This window comes from Rosa chinensis, chromosome 6 (assembly GCF_002994745.2).
Source record: "Rosa chinensis cultivar Old Blush chromosome 6, RchiOBHm-V2, whole genome shotgun sequence".
In the NCBI taxonomy this organism is placed as follows: Eukaryota; Viridiplantae; Streptophyta; class Magnoliopsida; order Rosales; family Rosaceae; genus Rosa; species Rosa chinensis.
The window spans coordinates 8,515,631-8,527,883 of NC_037093.1; the positions used below are offsets into that span (position 1 = coordinate 8,515,631).

At 38.8% G+C, this 12,253-nt stretch overlaps 1 protein-coding gene across 1 annotated transcript; it reads right to left on the bottom strand.

Moving 5' to 3' along the window:
- Positions 1-6,123: 6,123 nt before the first annotated feature.
- On the bottom strand, positions 6,124-8,204 carry LOC112169276. The gene is made up of 8 exons (XM_040509750.1): positions 8,180-8,204; positions 7,892-8,017; positions 7,579-7,667; positions 7,389-7,499; positions 7,036-7,104; positions 6,758-6,808; positions 6,581-6,622; positions 6,124-6,476 (listed from the first exon to the last, which is right to left on the bottom strand). Exons 2-8 carry the CDS (start codon positions 7,989-7,991, stop codon positions 6,234-6,236), a joined length of 705 nt encoding a protein of 234 aa, XP_040365684.1. The 5' UTR covers positions 7,992-8,017; positions 8,180-8,204; the 3' UTR covers positions 6,124-6,233.
- Positions 8,205-12,253: the final 4,049 nt, after the last annotated feature.

Below are 12,253 nucleotides of genomic sequence, written 5' to 3' on the forward strand. Positions count from 1 at the left end.
ATCAAGTTATCTTTCCGTTGTATCACCGCTGCGTTAAAGCAGTTAAAGCAAATAGAGTCGCCAGTAGAGCACTCTTTGCTAGTTGGTGCTTTGTTGAGTACAAGCATTTAGTAGAGACTCATGATAGTATTTCAGGATGTTCTACTTATTGTAATCAGGGGTTTAGGCTCAATGTTCCCCCCCCTGTATTCGACAGTTTCTTTAATTAAGGCTATCATGGCTTGAGGGTTGCCACACCACCCTTTTATCAAAAAAAAAAACAAGAGATGGAGCGGTAATGCTAAGACTTCTTAGCCCATGAATACAGTAAAGAACCAGTTCTTGTAAGTTTGTGCACCATTCTGATAGCCACTCCCCAAACGAGTCCTCTTCCATAACACATTGGGTTGGATGGTGAACTTGATCAGAATGAAAATGAGAAAGCACCTGCGCAGCTTAAGTGGCACAAGGTAGTTGTAACAAGAGATAATGACCAATAACTACAAAATGAACTTATTAATTACCAATAGCAAAATCCAAAATACTGAGTCCGTGTGGCCATAATCGTAAAGAAATAACTCTCAAGAATTCAAAAAATTACCAAACATGCCACTGACCAATATAAACCATTTCTCCCAAAATCAAAGTGATCCCAAAATCTAAACCGTCTGAACTAAATCAACATCTAGGGCTCCGGTGAATCTAGGCAACGAAGCAAGGGCGACCCCAGAGGTGAAGCAAGCGGGCGACCCCGGCGGCGAAGCAAGGGGGCGACTCGGCGGCGAAGCAAGGACCCGATCCGGCGGCGAAGAAGGACCCGATCAGGCGGAGAAGCAAGCTCGCAACCCCGGCGGCGAAGCAAGCGCTCTACCCAGCGGCGAAGCAAGCGCGCGACCCTGCAGAGAAGCAAGGGCGCGACCTCGATGGCGAAGCAAGCGCTCTACCCAGCGGCGAAGCAAGCGCTCTACCCAGCGGCGAAGCAAGCGCTCTACCCAACGGCGAAGCAAGCGCGCGACCTGGAGGAGAAGCAAGGGCGCGACCTCGATGGCGAACCAAGGGCGCGACCCCAGCAGCGAAGTAAGGGCGAGACACCGGCGGGTCAGTAGCTATAGTCTTGAAGGTCAGTAGATAAATTTATAGTTACTGAAGGTCAATAACTATGGTCTGATTTTTGTGCAATGCATTCAACACTGTCGAAATTTGATTATGTTTAGCAGCTTTACCTGAGAAATTTTGGTTGAGAAATTCTGAGGGTCAGTACCTTCAGCCTCGTGTTGTCATAGTCTCTCCCTCAAGTAAATGATTTTGGTTGAGAAATTTTAATTATTCTCAATGGTTGAGAAATTCTGAGGGTTAGTAGCTTTAACAAATTAAGAAATTAACATTTAGGCTATTGAGGGTCAGTAAATCTATGTGTATTGCAATCTCATTTTTATGTGTAGCTAGGCGGTGAAAATTGATGTTATGTGGCTGATAATAGTACAAAATGAATTGTCTGAGCTTATTGACAGTCAGTAGCATTAAAATGTTGCAATATGTGCAATCTATGATGATTGAGCGTCAGTAGCATTAAAATTCTGCAATATGTGCAATCTATGATTATATGGACCCTCTAAGATCATTAGCTTTAGAATCTGAGGGTCAATACGTTTAGTTTCTGAGATTTCTTTGTTCTGATGGAAAATGATGAGTTCTGTGACCAACAATAGTACAAAATGAATTGTACGAGCTTCAGTTTCTAAGAGTCAGTAACCTTAGCTTTATGATTTCACTAACCCTATGTTTATTGCAAGCTCATTTTTATGTTTATTTCTAAGGGTCAGTAGCTTTAGCTGATTTTATTAGGCTCTGTGGATATTTGATCTTATTATTGCTGTTAGTCTTTATTTTCTGCTTGAAATTCTGGTCATTGATTTGCTGCAACTGTGAGTATCTTTTGATTAGGTCTTTTGCATTCTTATAAGGTATAATGGTTTTTTAATCAAATTAAGAGTCAAATACACTGTTGAGGGTCAGTATTCATATATTTGCATTTATCATATACAGATTAATCGCAAATGGCAAGGAGGAAGGCTGCTGCAATAGACAAAGAAGATGTACCGATTGAAGAACATGAGAAGAACCATGGTGGAGAGATTTCTTTTATGTGTATACAAACAATCCAATAGGTTAATCATTTAGAATTGACTCTAGAAACTGGAAAGAACTGTAATTCGTGCATGTCAGAATGATACTGAAACTCAGTACATTAAATCTGTAATGCCTTAGAATGATATTGAAGCTCAGTACATTAAGTCTATATAGAGGTTATTTTGGTAATTTACTAGTTAACAGAATCAATTCAAAAAATGGCCGCATGGGCCTGGACATTGCACATGGTTCAGCTACAGTACCGCAAGGGAATTGAAAAAAAACAGACTTGCTTGTGGTAATAAATGGGATAAGATTGTATCTATTGGTAATTTGCTATTGTAACAACGGTTACTGTAAATGTCTAAAACATGTCATATGAATGACAAAACGCGACCTATCCGAAATTAGATGCATGTTCTACAATTTGTTACTCTGTACATGCAATAGTCTTACAAGATATAGCTGGTAGCCTTTAACGAGTTGTATTACATAGTATCGAAGTGGACAAAACTCGAAAGATAATATGAGCTAGGATGGGAAGAATTACTTTGATCTAAAGCTTCTATTTGTGGCTAATCTCAGTATAACCGCTATAACGACAGCTTAACTACTTGGAAGAAAGAAAAGAGTGAGGATAAAAGCCGCATTAAAACATGGATATAATGCACCAATGTAATAAAAAAAACCAACGGTTCTTTGCACAAGTACATGCGAGTTATTCAGATCCCAGTGTGAAATGTATTCTACTATAGAGATGAATAACAACTTGGAGCGAGTGTGATTCTTGTTATCTTTCGCCCAACAACTTTGAGAAGTAGATACCAGCGCTTTATACGTTTACCCAGAAGATGGCTGAAAATTGCAGGAGCAAAATATGCACTCATCTATTTGTGGTTTGAGAGCAAGGCTGTATAAGACACAGGGTAGAAGATCTTTTTCAGAAAGAATACCAGCAATAGCTCCTACAGTCAAACCCAAGCTGATGCAATTGTACTTTGTGTGCATCCAACACATATATTATAGTGATCCATGTGTGAATATGAACTGGTAATGTGCAAGTCTTCACCAAAATGACAAACAAGTCTAATAACAATGCTCCAGTAGGAATTATGTGACATCCATTATCAAACATGACTACATGAGCGGTCGTATCAAGACTGCATCACCAATTAACATTTGAGCCTTGATCGCAATCAAACCATGCAAGTACAGTACCCAAACTTCTAAATGTAACAGTGTTGTAGTAAGCCAAATCCAAAAGGTAGCTATCTCTTTCTTTGTCATGTAATGTCGAGCAAATTCCACATTTGAGGTGGCATTAATTTCTCTAGAAGTTGCATATTCAGAAACAACACATAAGCAACATAGAAGATGGTTTGGATGGCAAATAGATGGTTTGGATGGCAAATAACACCGAGTACTGCTTTCTTCTGGTTCGACGTATTGACAAGATAACACTCAAAAGATTCAAAGACATGCATGTGAAGTAGTTCCCAGTGCAAAATATGGAAAAGGAAGAAGTTGAGTACTCTTGCTAATACTTGAAGAAAAAGAACTCTGAATTGATTTGGAGAAAATCATTAACTTCATCAATAGAAAAACTCCTTGGCTAAAAGATGGCTAGAAGAATGTCAGTAGCAACTACTTTTGGTGACCTTCTAACGTCCAACCATGACGTGACTGCAACCTTTGCAGTGAAAAAACCAGCCAACCTTGTCTGGGGTCTCCTGAAGAGCAGAACAGGCTTCCCATACCGCACCAGCCAACTGTGGAATTGACAGTTTCCAGTTATTCCTGGTAATATCAAGATTTGGAAGACTCAACCATAATCTCCCTATGTGAAGCCTTAAGCTCATTAATCCTATCGAGCTCAATCAACTTGACATTGTTATCACTCTAGACACAAGTGTATTGGCACACAAGTATAAACAAGAGCACTGGACTGAGCATTCAGCAATGACATAATGACCTTACTGACTCTACGAACCTTGCTAATCAATTCCAACACAACAATTTGAAGCAATCAGTGCTCTGGAGATTGTTGCGGAGATGAGGATCACCTCCGGCAGAACTTTGTCTCTGATAGATCTGCTGGACTCGGAAGAGTGACTCAGTGCTGGAGTAGTTGTCGTCGTCGTCCATGAGGATGGCTGCAGCAGTTCATCTTTGAATCGCTAAGAATTTGAAGCTTAGACAAGGGTTTTCGCTTCATCTTAATCTGCAGGTTCCAACCGAGCTCTAGATACCAAATGTTAGGATCAGAATTGCGAAAGAGAACTATGAAAGAAAAGCAAAGAAATTGTTCATTCATTTCATCGAGATAACCTCCAAGACTATGAAATACAGCATATAAAGAGATGAAAGTTGTCCTTTACAATACAGCTCTATCCATGCCATGTGCAAAAATAAGACATTAGATCTTTTGTTTTATGGGTTACAATTGTCATCTTTCCATTCTCCCTTATAAAGGGTTTGACCAAAAGTTTCTTTCACTATTCCAATGCTATTTTGATCAACTTTCAGATCTGATCCAATGATCCAATGTCTACTTCCATGCCTGCGTTCACTTTTCCTTGGGCGGGAAACTAACAAAGTTGGACTCATGTGATATTTCTCCCCCAAATTCGCAGATCTTTTCCCAATTCAGGTTCAATCACCATTAATGCTTACGCGCATCAAGCCCGTGCCCCAAAAAAAAAATCACTAATCATTTACTTCATCCTTTTGAAAGTTTCTAGCACATGTTGTCAACAGAAGTTATAGATCTATAGTTTTCCACCCATTGATTAACATTCTTAAGCAGAAATTATCAACATGATTGATCTGAGATGAAATTTTGTAGACGGAATGGTCTTAACATACAATTGATGAAAATTTCCTTACAGTTATGGAGTACGTACTGGAGTAGTACCTAGCTAATTCAGGGTTTTATGACAGTTGTGATAATTAGAACAGCTTTGACTGAAATCCCAAAAAGAGCAACAGCTAAGTCAGATTGCTTGAAATAAAAGAAAAAAAAAAAGAAAAAATGTCTAGCAGAACAAACCAGGAGACCAAGAACATAATAATGCCCTTAATAAAAAAAAAATTGATAAAAATGTCATGAAGACAACAGACCTCACAAGCACCTGAGAGCTGAGATGGGAGGCTCCAAGCCTTGGACTTAATATTTGAAATTCAATCCTGTTATTGATGTTCAAAATGTTCCCCTTCGTTTCACATCTTCATAGACATTTCAAATTCATTGGGTTCTGTTTAATAGAGAAAAAAAGAAAAAGGGAAAAGATATTTACAGTATAGTTTTCAGGGAAGCTAATGCAGTAAATGGAAAGTATACACTATTATGGAAAGTATCCATGTCAAATTCATTGATTTCTTTCAGAAACTCAGAATTAATATTATTGTTTATGGTTATGCATACACTAGATTTGTAATTATATGACAGTGCATATGCATCTGATCAAACTTAACCACAGCTACCATCACCGTAATAGACATAGGGGTTACAACTTACAACTTACATCACATTTGCAGCTGTACATCGAACTTCGGTGAGTAGGAGATTAATGAGATATGATACTAAATTGCAGAATTTCAAAGGGTAAGTGCAGCTAATTAACCAAAGCATTCATGAAAAGTTTACAAATCTTGCCGTTAACAGAGAAACCAAGTCGATATGAATTAAAGGTATAAATTAATACAGCCATTGGTTTGTAGATTAAGTAAAAAATGATGTTGTCAAACAAGAAAAACTTGTATGTTGAATGGTCTATAATGTAAAAGGACTTTTTGAAAACATATTGGACTAGATTGGTGTGAAAGAGAGATAATAATAGACTCCGTTGATAATTTGCATGTGTGAGAGTTTCCTGTGTGGGAAAAGTGACAAACCAGCACTTGAAAAACTAGCCCAGGAGAGAATCCTCTCCCATTCCTCTAACATCTCTCAGATGTCAGTAGCCATAAACTACCGTACGTAATGACTACCAAATTTATCCAACCACATAAGGATACAGATAAACTAAAATCTTTTCAATTCCAAAAGCTAAAACAGAGTTGCACAATGGATGAATACTAGATCGTCACACAGAAAGCAGAGTTACATCATTTGGTGCATTTCATCAACTCTTCAGATTAAGATTGCGCATTTCATCATTTGGTGCTTCCATCGTAGCATCATCTCCGCACGTGTAAAGCGGGGTCATACTCAAGAAGCAACATGGGCGATCCTTGAACCGCTCATAAGATTGCACCACCACATTGGCCCAGGGTTCAAAATCAGAGCCGCCAAAAATGTATCGCATTATGAGTTGGCCCATTAGTCGACGTACTAGTGGATTTGCCACAAGAAAAATACAGTGTTCCTACTCATTAAAAATCAAGTCAAATTCATAATTCACAGTTCACCTTGAAGTGGGAAGATCAGAAAAGGAAGGGTGGAATAAAAAATAATAATAAGATGACTTGCATAATGTTCAAGTACAGCACAGGGCAACTTGCGACCAAGTTCCTGCACGCCCATTATATTTTGAAAAATTAAAACTACTGGAAAATAAATGTCTACCTAACAGTACCTGCCAAAAGATATAAACTTTTTTTTTTTTTTGCCTTCTTTTTCTGGAATATAAAGAGCAAGATTACTCACATACTCACGATGTAGGCGAATAAAATTGATGTGCCGTTTATGCAATACTTCCTGCAGATAACGGAAAAATTAGAAGAAGGTGAAGAGTGAGCTCTTGCATAAAAAAATATAAAAAGCCACTATATATTACTTGTCTAACATCAACCATAAAACAATACAAGCAGCACTACATTTCTAAAATCTGTCTTGTCTATCAAGACAACTATAGAGAAAACTTTTGAATATGAGCTTTAATAAAATTCAAAAATGAAACTAAAAAAAGTAATATACATGCCCACCTGATTAACCCGCCTGTGTTTCATGTGGTGGGCGGCTATCTCCATATCACCTGACAGTACTTTCAATGCCTGCAATCATCAAAAGAATGTAAAGAAAAAAAGGGTTAAAGTCATAAATTGATTTAAGTTAACCTCAGCTTTCCACAAATGTAATTATTCAATCATTCAACATTAAAATTATATGCATGCACGACTAGCGCTTATCCTGTGGCGAGTACTATTTACAAGCTGTTGGAGTAAAGGAGAGAACATGGGATGGGGGTAAATTAGCAGCTACTTGAATCATTTTGAAGATATAGAATAAGCATAGTTGATTAGTGATATCAGATGAGAAAACAATCTGCTGTCATTACCAAGTCTGCAGGGAAACCATTTGAGACGGCAACAAGAGCATTCGCAGCCCTTTGGAAGACAAAATACTGCGGAGGCTTTGTATTTGGAGCGATTGAAACTTCCAGTTGCTCCTGCCAAAAATAAGATCATTAGCGTCGTTCATATTCCCCAAGTCCTTTTGGTTGCCGATAAAAGAGATTAAGGTAATACCCCTTTCAATTTGCATACAAGGCCATGAACAGCAAAACCCGGTAGCAACACTGAAGTAAGTTCGAGATTCAGTAATTTCAGTTGATCGACTACATAAAGCAAAGGCATCCATGTCAACCAATGTTTATGTTGTTGTTGCACTAAAGTCACGGACTATATCATTCCTTGAAACAAAATATACTATGCTATAAAAGATCTCATATCCATGCTCTAAATAATTGCAATTATAATTAAAATTTCATCCAAGAATAAGAACAATTGAGCACGGATCAAAAGGCATGGATTGACACACAACGAAATAAGAGGAAGGTACCATTGCAGAGAACATCCTTACAGATGTCCACAGAATATGTCAGGGACGGTGACACCTTGTAGCAGTCATTGTCGACGCCGCCGTCTTCATTCTCTTCCATCGTCGCTGTCCTCACGATTCCAAACCCTAGACAGATCCAGAAAGAATTGATCGAGTGTATTGCAATAAAGGCACGCACGTTTTATACATAAAAATATATGAGACCTGAATTCAGCCAAAAAAAATCTACGGGGGATGTGGAAATAAAGTGTAGTGCTGGCTTGACGTAAGCATTAATGGTGATTGAACCTGAATTGGGAAAAGATCTGCGAATTTGGGGGAGAAATCTCACATGAGTCCAACTTTGTTAGTTTCCCGCCCAAGGAAAAGTGAACGCAGTAGACATTGGATCAGTTGGGCCACGGGCCGAGAAGGTAGCAAAAAAAAGTGTTGTCAAGGGAGGTGGGCAGGTTGGGCTAGAAGAGGTTACTGACGTACAGGGGGGCCTAATTCAACAGGCCGGGTTGGCCCCTGACTCTCCCAGGCCTGGTACTAAGAAGGGAGGCAGTAAGAAGAAGGGACTGGTGGTGGCTGCAAAGACTCCCAAAGTTTCTGGCATGAGCTATGGACTTGCTCCGGAGCGTTCACCAGTGAATATTTTATGCTAAAACTGCCCAGGGATCGGGAACCCTTGGACAGTAACGGGGCTTAAAAATATAGTATCCGTCACTCGTCGCGATTTGATTTTTCTATGTGAGACAAGGTGTACAGCGGCGGATATTGTTGGAATTTTTCACGCCCTCCGTCGGCATAGATTCATCAAAACTAGGTCGTTTTGGTTAAGCTTATATGAAATTTGATGCGTCTGGTGACCTGAGGGAAGATGCAGTACTTGGGAAAATGCTTCATGAAATGTTTGCTATTCTTTGTGGTTGCGATTGTTATTGATGTTTGTTACTTGTTCATTTTGGTTTGATAGCCTGTGTGTGGAAACCCTCATGGCTTGATCCGATCCGCAAGTACGGGTTCATGTGCATGCTGCAAGCAGTGCTTCAGCAGCAATGCCAAGGAGAATGGCTTCATTAACGTGAGGCTTTATGAACCTTGAGTGACTGTATGCGATAGTTTTGTTTCGTTCGCTGGTCTAATGTGCTTTTGTTTTTATCTTTTTTTTGCAGCACTGTTAAGAGCTTGTCTTGGATGGACTAGTATGCCGTAGCGATGCTTCACAATGCTTCAGTCATTTGAGTATAGTGGTTTTTGAGCTTTGATGAACTCTTAGAAGATGTTTTCATTTGGCCTACTTTTGAACACAAAGTCAATTGTTGAACTATGATTGTTGTGGAATTAATGACTTAAATTACTTTAAGCTCTTCTCTTTGTGTCTGTTCCGCTTATTCTTTTATTTTTCATATCATTTGGCACATAAATAACACGTGCCAAATCCAGCAATCCTTGAAGATTTTGGTATTGCAATCCTTTGAAACTGAAAGGCACTTGATGAGCAACCATGTCTGTGCTAGCTTATTCCATGTTAGTTTCCATGCTTGTGCTGTATACGTTAGTTTGTTATGTAGCAGTTGTGATGCTTGAGGGAAATCTATTCATAAAATTATGTGGAGAACTAAGTTTGCAATGGTGGAGATATCTAGGAGAAGATATCGATCCTGTTAAGGTGGAGATATCTAATTGAGGCGGAAATATCTAGTCGAGGTGAAAATATCTGGTCGAGGTACGAATATCTGGTTGAGGTGGAAATATCCAGTTGAGGCGGGAATATCTGGTTGAGGTGAAAATATCCAGTCGAAATGAGAATATCTAGTCGAGGAGGATCTCGATAGGACGGAACCCTTCAAGGAAAATCTGAGTGAGGAGAGATTTGCTCAAGGAAAAATCTGAGTGAGGTACAAGCCCTTTGAGATATATATAATTTATTCAAGGCACAATCCCTTCAAAGAAGAACTCTCTTGAGGTGGATCCGAATGAGGCAGAATTGGTTAGCGGGTTATTAACTCATCCTAGTCTGAAAAGCAAAAACACTTTCCCACGTTGTCCAAAGAGTGGAGTTATGGGTCCACTCACACTTAACTACCTGCACTAGTCGATTTGCTCGAGCTCGCATATAAATACCTGACGGAGTAGACATATTGAGGTAAGCAATTAACCCCATCTACACTCACTACAACTCAAATCATTACTGATTTAGTCATCAGAGTGCCTTTTGCACTTCATGTTCAAGCCCGACTTGTCAAACACAAAATCAAACATCAGAAGTACGTTGCTGATAAATTTCTCAACTGCAAATCTTTCATTCCCGCTCCAATCAGAAGAGGTGGTGAGGAAATTTTCTACAGAATTTTTCCGCACCAATTAACACTCGTTGGGAAATCCTGTTGCTTTTACATCAAACTATGATGATCTATGCCTACATATTAGAAAGGAACACAATTTTCTTCTTGACCAAAAAGGCAAAGATTCAAAGAAAGGAACACATTTGGCATCCCTTATTACGCTCAAGACGTGGGCAAGTTGAGCGCAAATTACACCCTCGTTATGTGTGTGGCGGTTAAAGTACACTAGCATAATCTAATGCCAATCGCTTATTCCGTTGAGTACGCTATAGCATAATCTGGATTATGCCAATCGCTTGTTCTACCGGATCTTTCGGACCCAGTTCATATCATATACAACACGACCGGGTCTAATTATAGAAATGAATAATTTCAACCAGCCTATCCTCTGTATGGGGGCGTATGCGAAGGTTGGAATAGAGACACATTTTTGTTATAAATTCAAATTGTGGCAGATATCTGCTTGGTCAGATCAACAGTTCAAAGTCACGCGCTCCCATAATCCATTTTATAGTCGGAGAATTCACTTCAACTATTTTTTTCAAAAATATGTATTTTACCAATGAAGAAATGTACAAACATTATGATCCTGTGTTGCCTCATGTTTCATCCCCTTGGAAGGGCTACAGGTATCAGCATAAGTGTGCAACTTGGTATCTGTAGCCTAGTACTGAGTACTGATGGGTGTTCCAACCAAGGCTACATGTTCATTGATTAGGAAGATCACCTAAAATATGGAGGCACAAACAAATCATAACCAACTTCATTCCATCTTTCACCGATTGGGAAGATCACCTAAAAAATGAAATCACAAACGAACCTTTAAGTGACTTCACCAACCTAGCTAGTTAACTGAAATTTCTTCTGTTCCAAGTTATTTCCATATCCTTCTTTTACCTTTCCCAACATGCATCAGTCAATTCAGGCGAATTAATAACTCATTCAGGAAAGAACTCATTCCAAGTTTTCCCACATCTAAACCGTGGTTCTGTACGGTGAAAAAGCTTCTATTATTAGCCTACAGAACCTTTCTTCATGACTGAATTGACGATTAAGTGTGGCTTGTTGTCAACCATCATGCCAGCTGAGAAAAAGTGGTTAAATGTAATAGTGGAGCATGGCAATTAAAGGAATGTTGTATGAAAAGGGGCTTTATGAATTGTGACTGATCCTTCCTCTATTCTATTGTGAAACTATTGCTTATCTTTTTGATTCTTAGATTCTAAGAAATTGTAGATAATCTAACCAATTATATAAAACACAAATTAGAGCATGCCCAGTTGCCAACCCAAACACCACCTTGAGCACAAAATGGTCACAATTTCTTGCTTTTCTCTTTGGTAGAGGGATGGTCCATGTATTGGGTTGGAGTGGAAATGAGAAGCAAGGTTGGAAAGGTATAGGGTGTGGACAAGATCATTCTTCTAGTTTATAATCACTTTCAAAGCAAACTAACTAAAAACACTATTAAACAAACCCAACTTAGTGGGTGTGTTACTTTTAAACTAATTATTCATCTGAAGTGTACCTTAAGTCACATGGCTGCAAACACATCCAAAACCCTATCATCATTTCAGAATAGCTAGCTACAGTACTAGTAGCAGCTAGCCCTGGCTAAAACAAATGATGCTACTCCTAATGTTAATCTAATCTTTACCTAAGCAACAATAACTAAACTAATTGGGGAACCCATGGTGCGTGACAGTGGTTCACTGCTAAAGTTAGCAGTTGGTATCTAATTTCTTTTTTAACAAGGGCCTTGATTCTGGTTTTGTGTGATAAAGTTGATATGATTTGGGGGTTTCATACTAATTATTGATAAATGCTTGAAGATGAATTTATATAAATCTCACCTGATGTGGGGCAGTAGTAGTACAAGAATTTCATGGTCACTTACTGGTGTTAATGCTTCTGCATTTACAAGTTGGATTGAGGAAGCTGTTAATCATATTATTATGTCTGCACATATGATGACAAGCAACTAATTAATTTGATAAATCAATTTCTAAACTTGGTCGTACTTGCACCAACC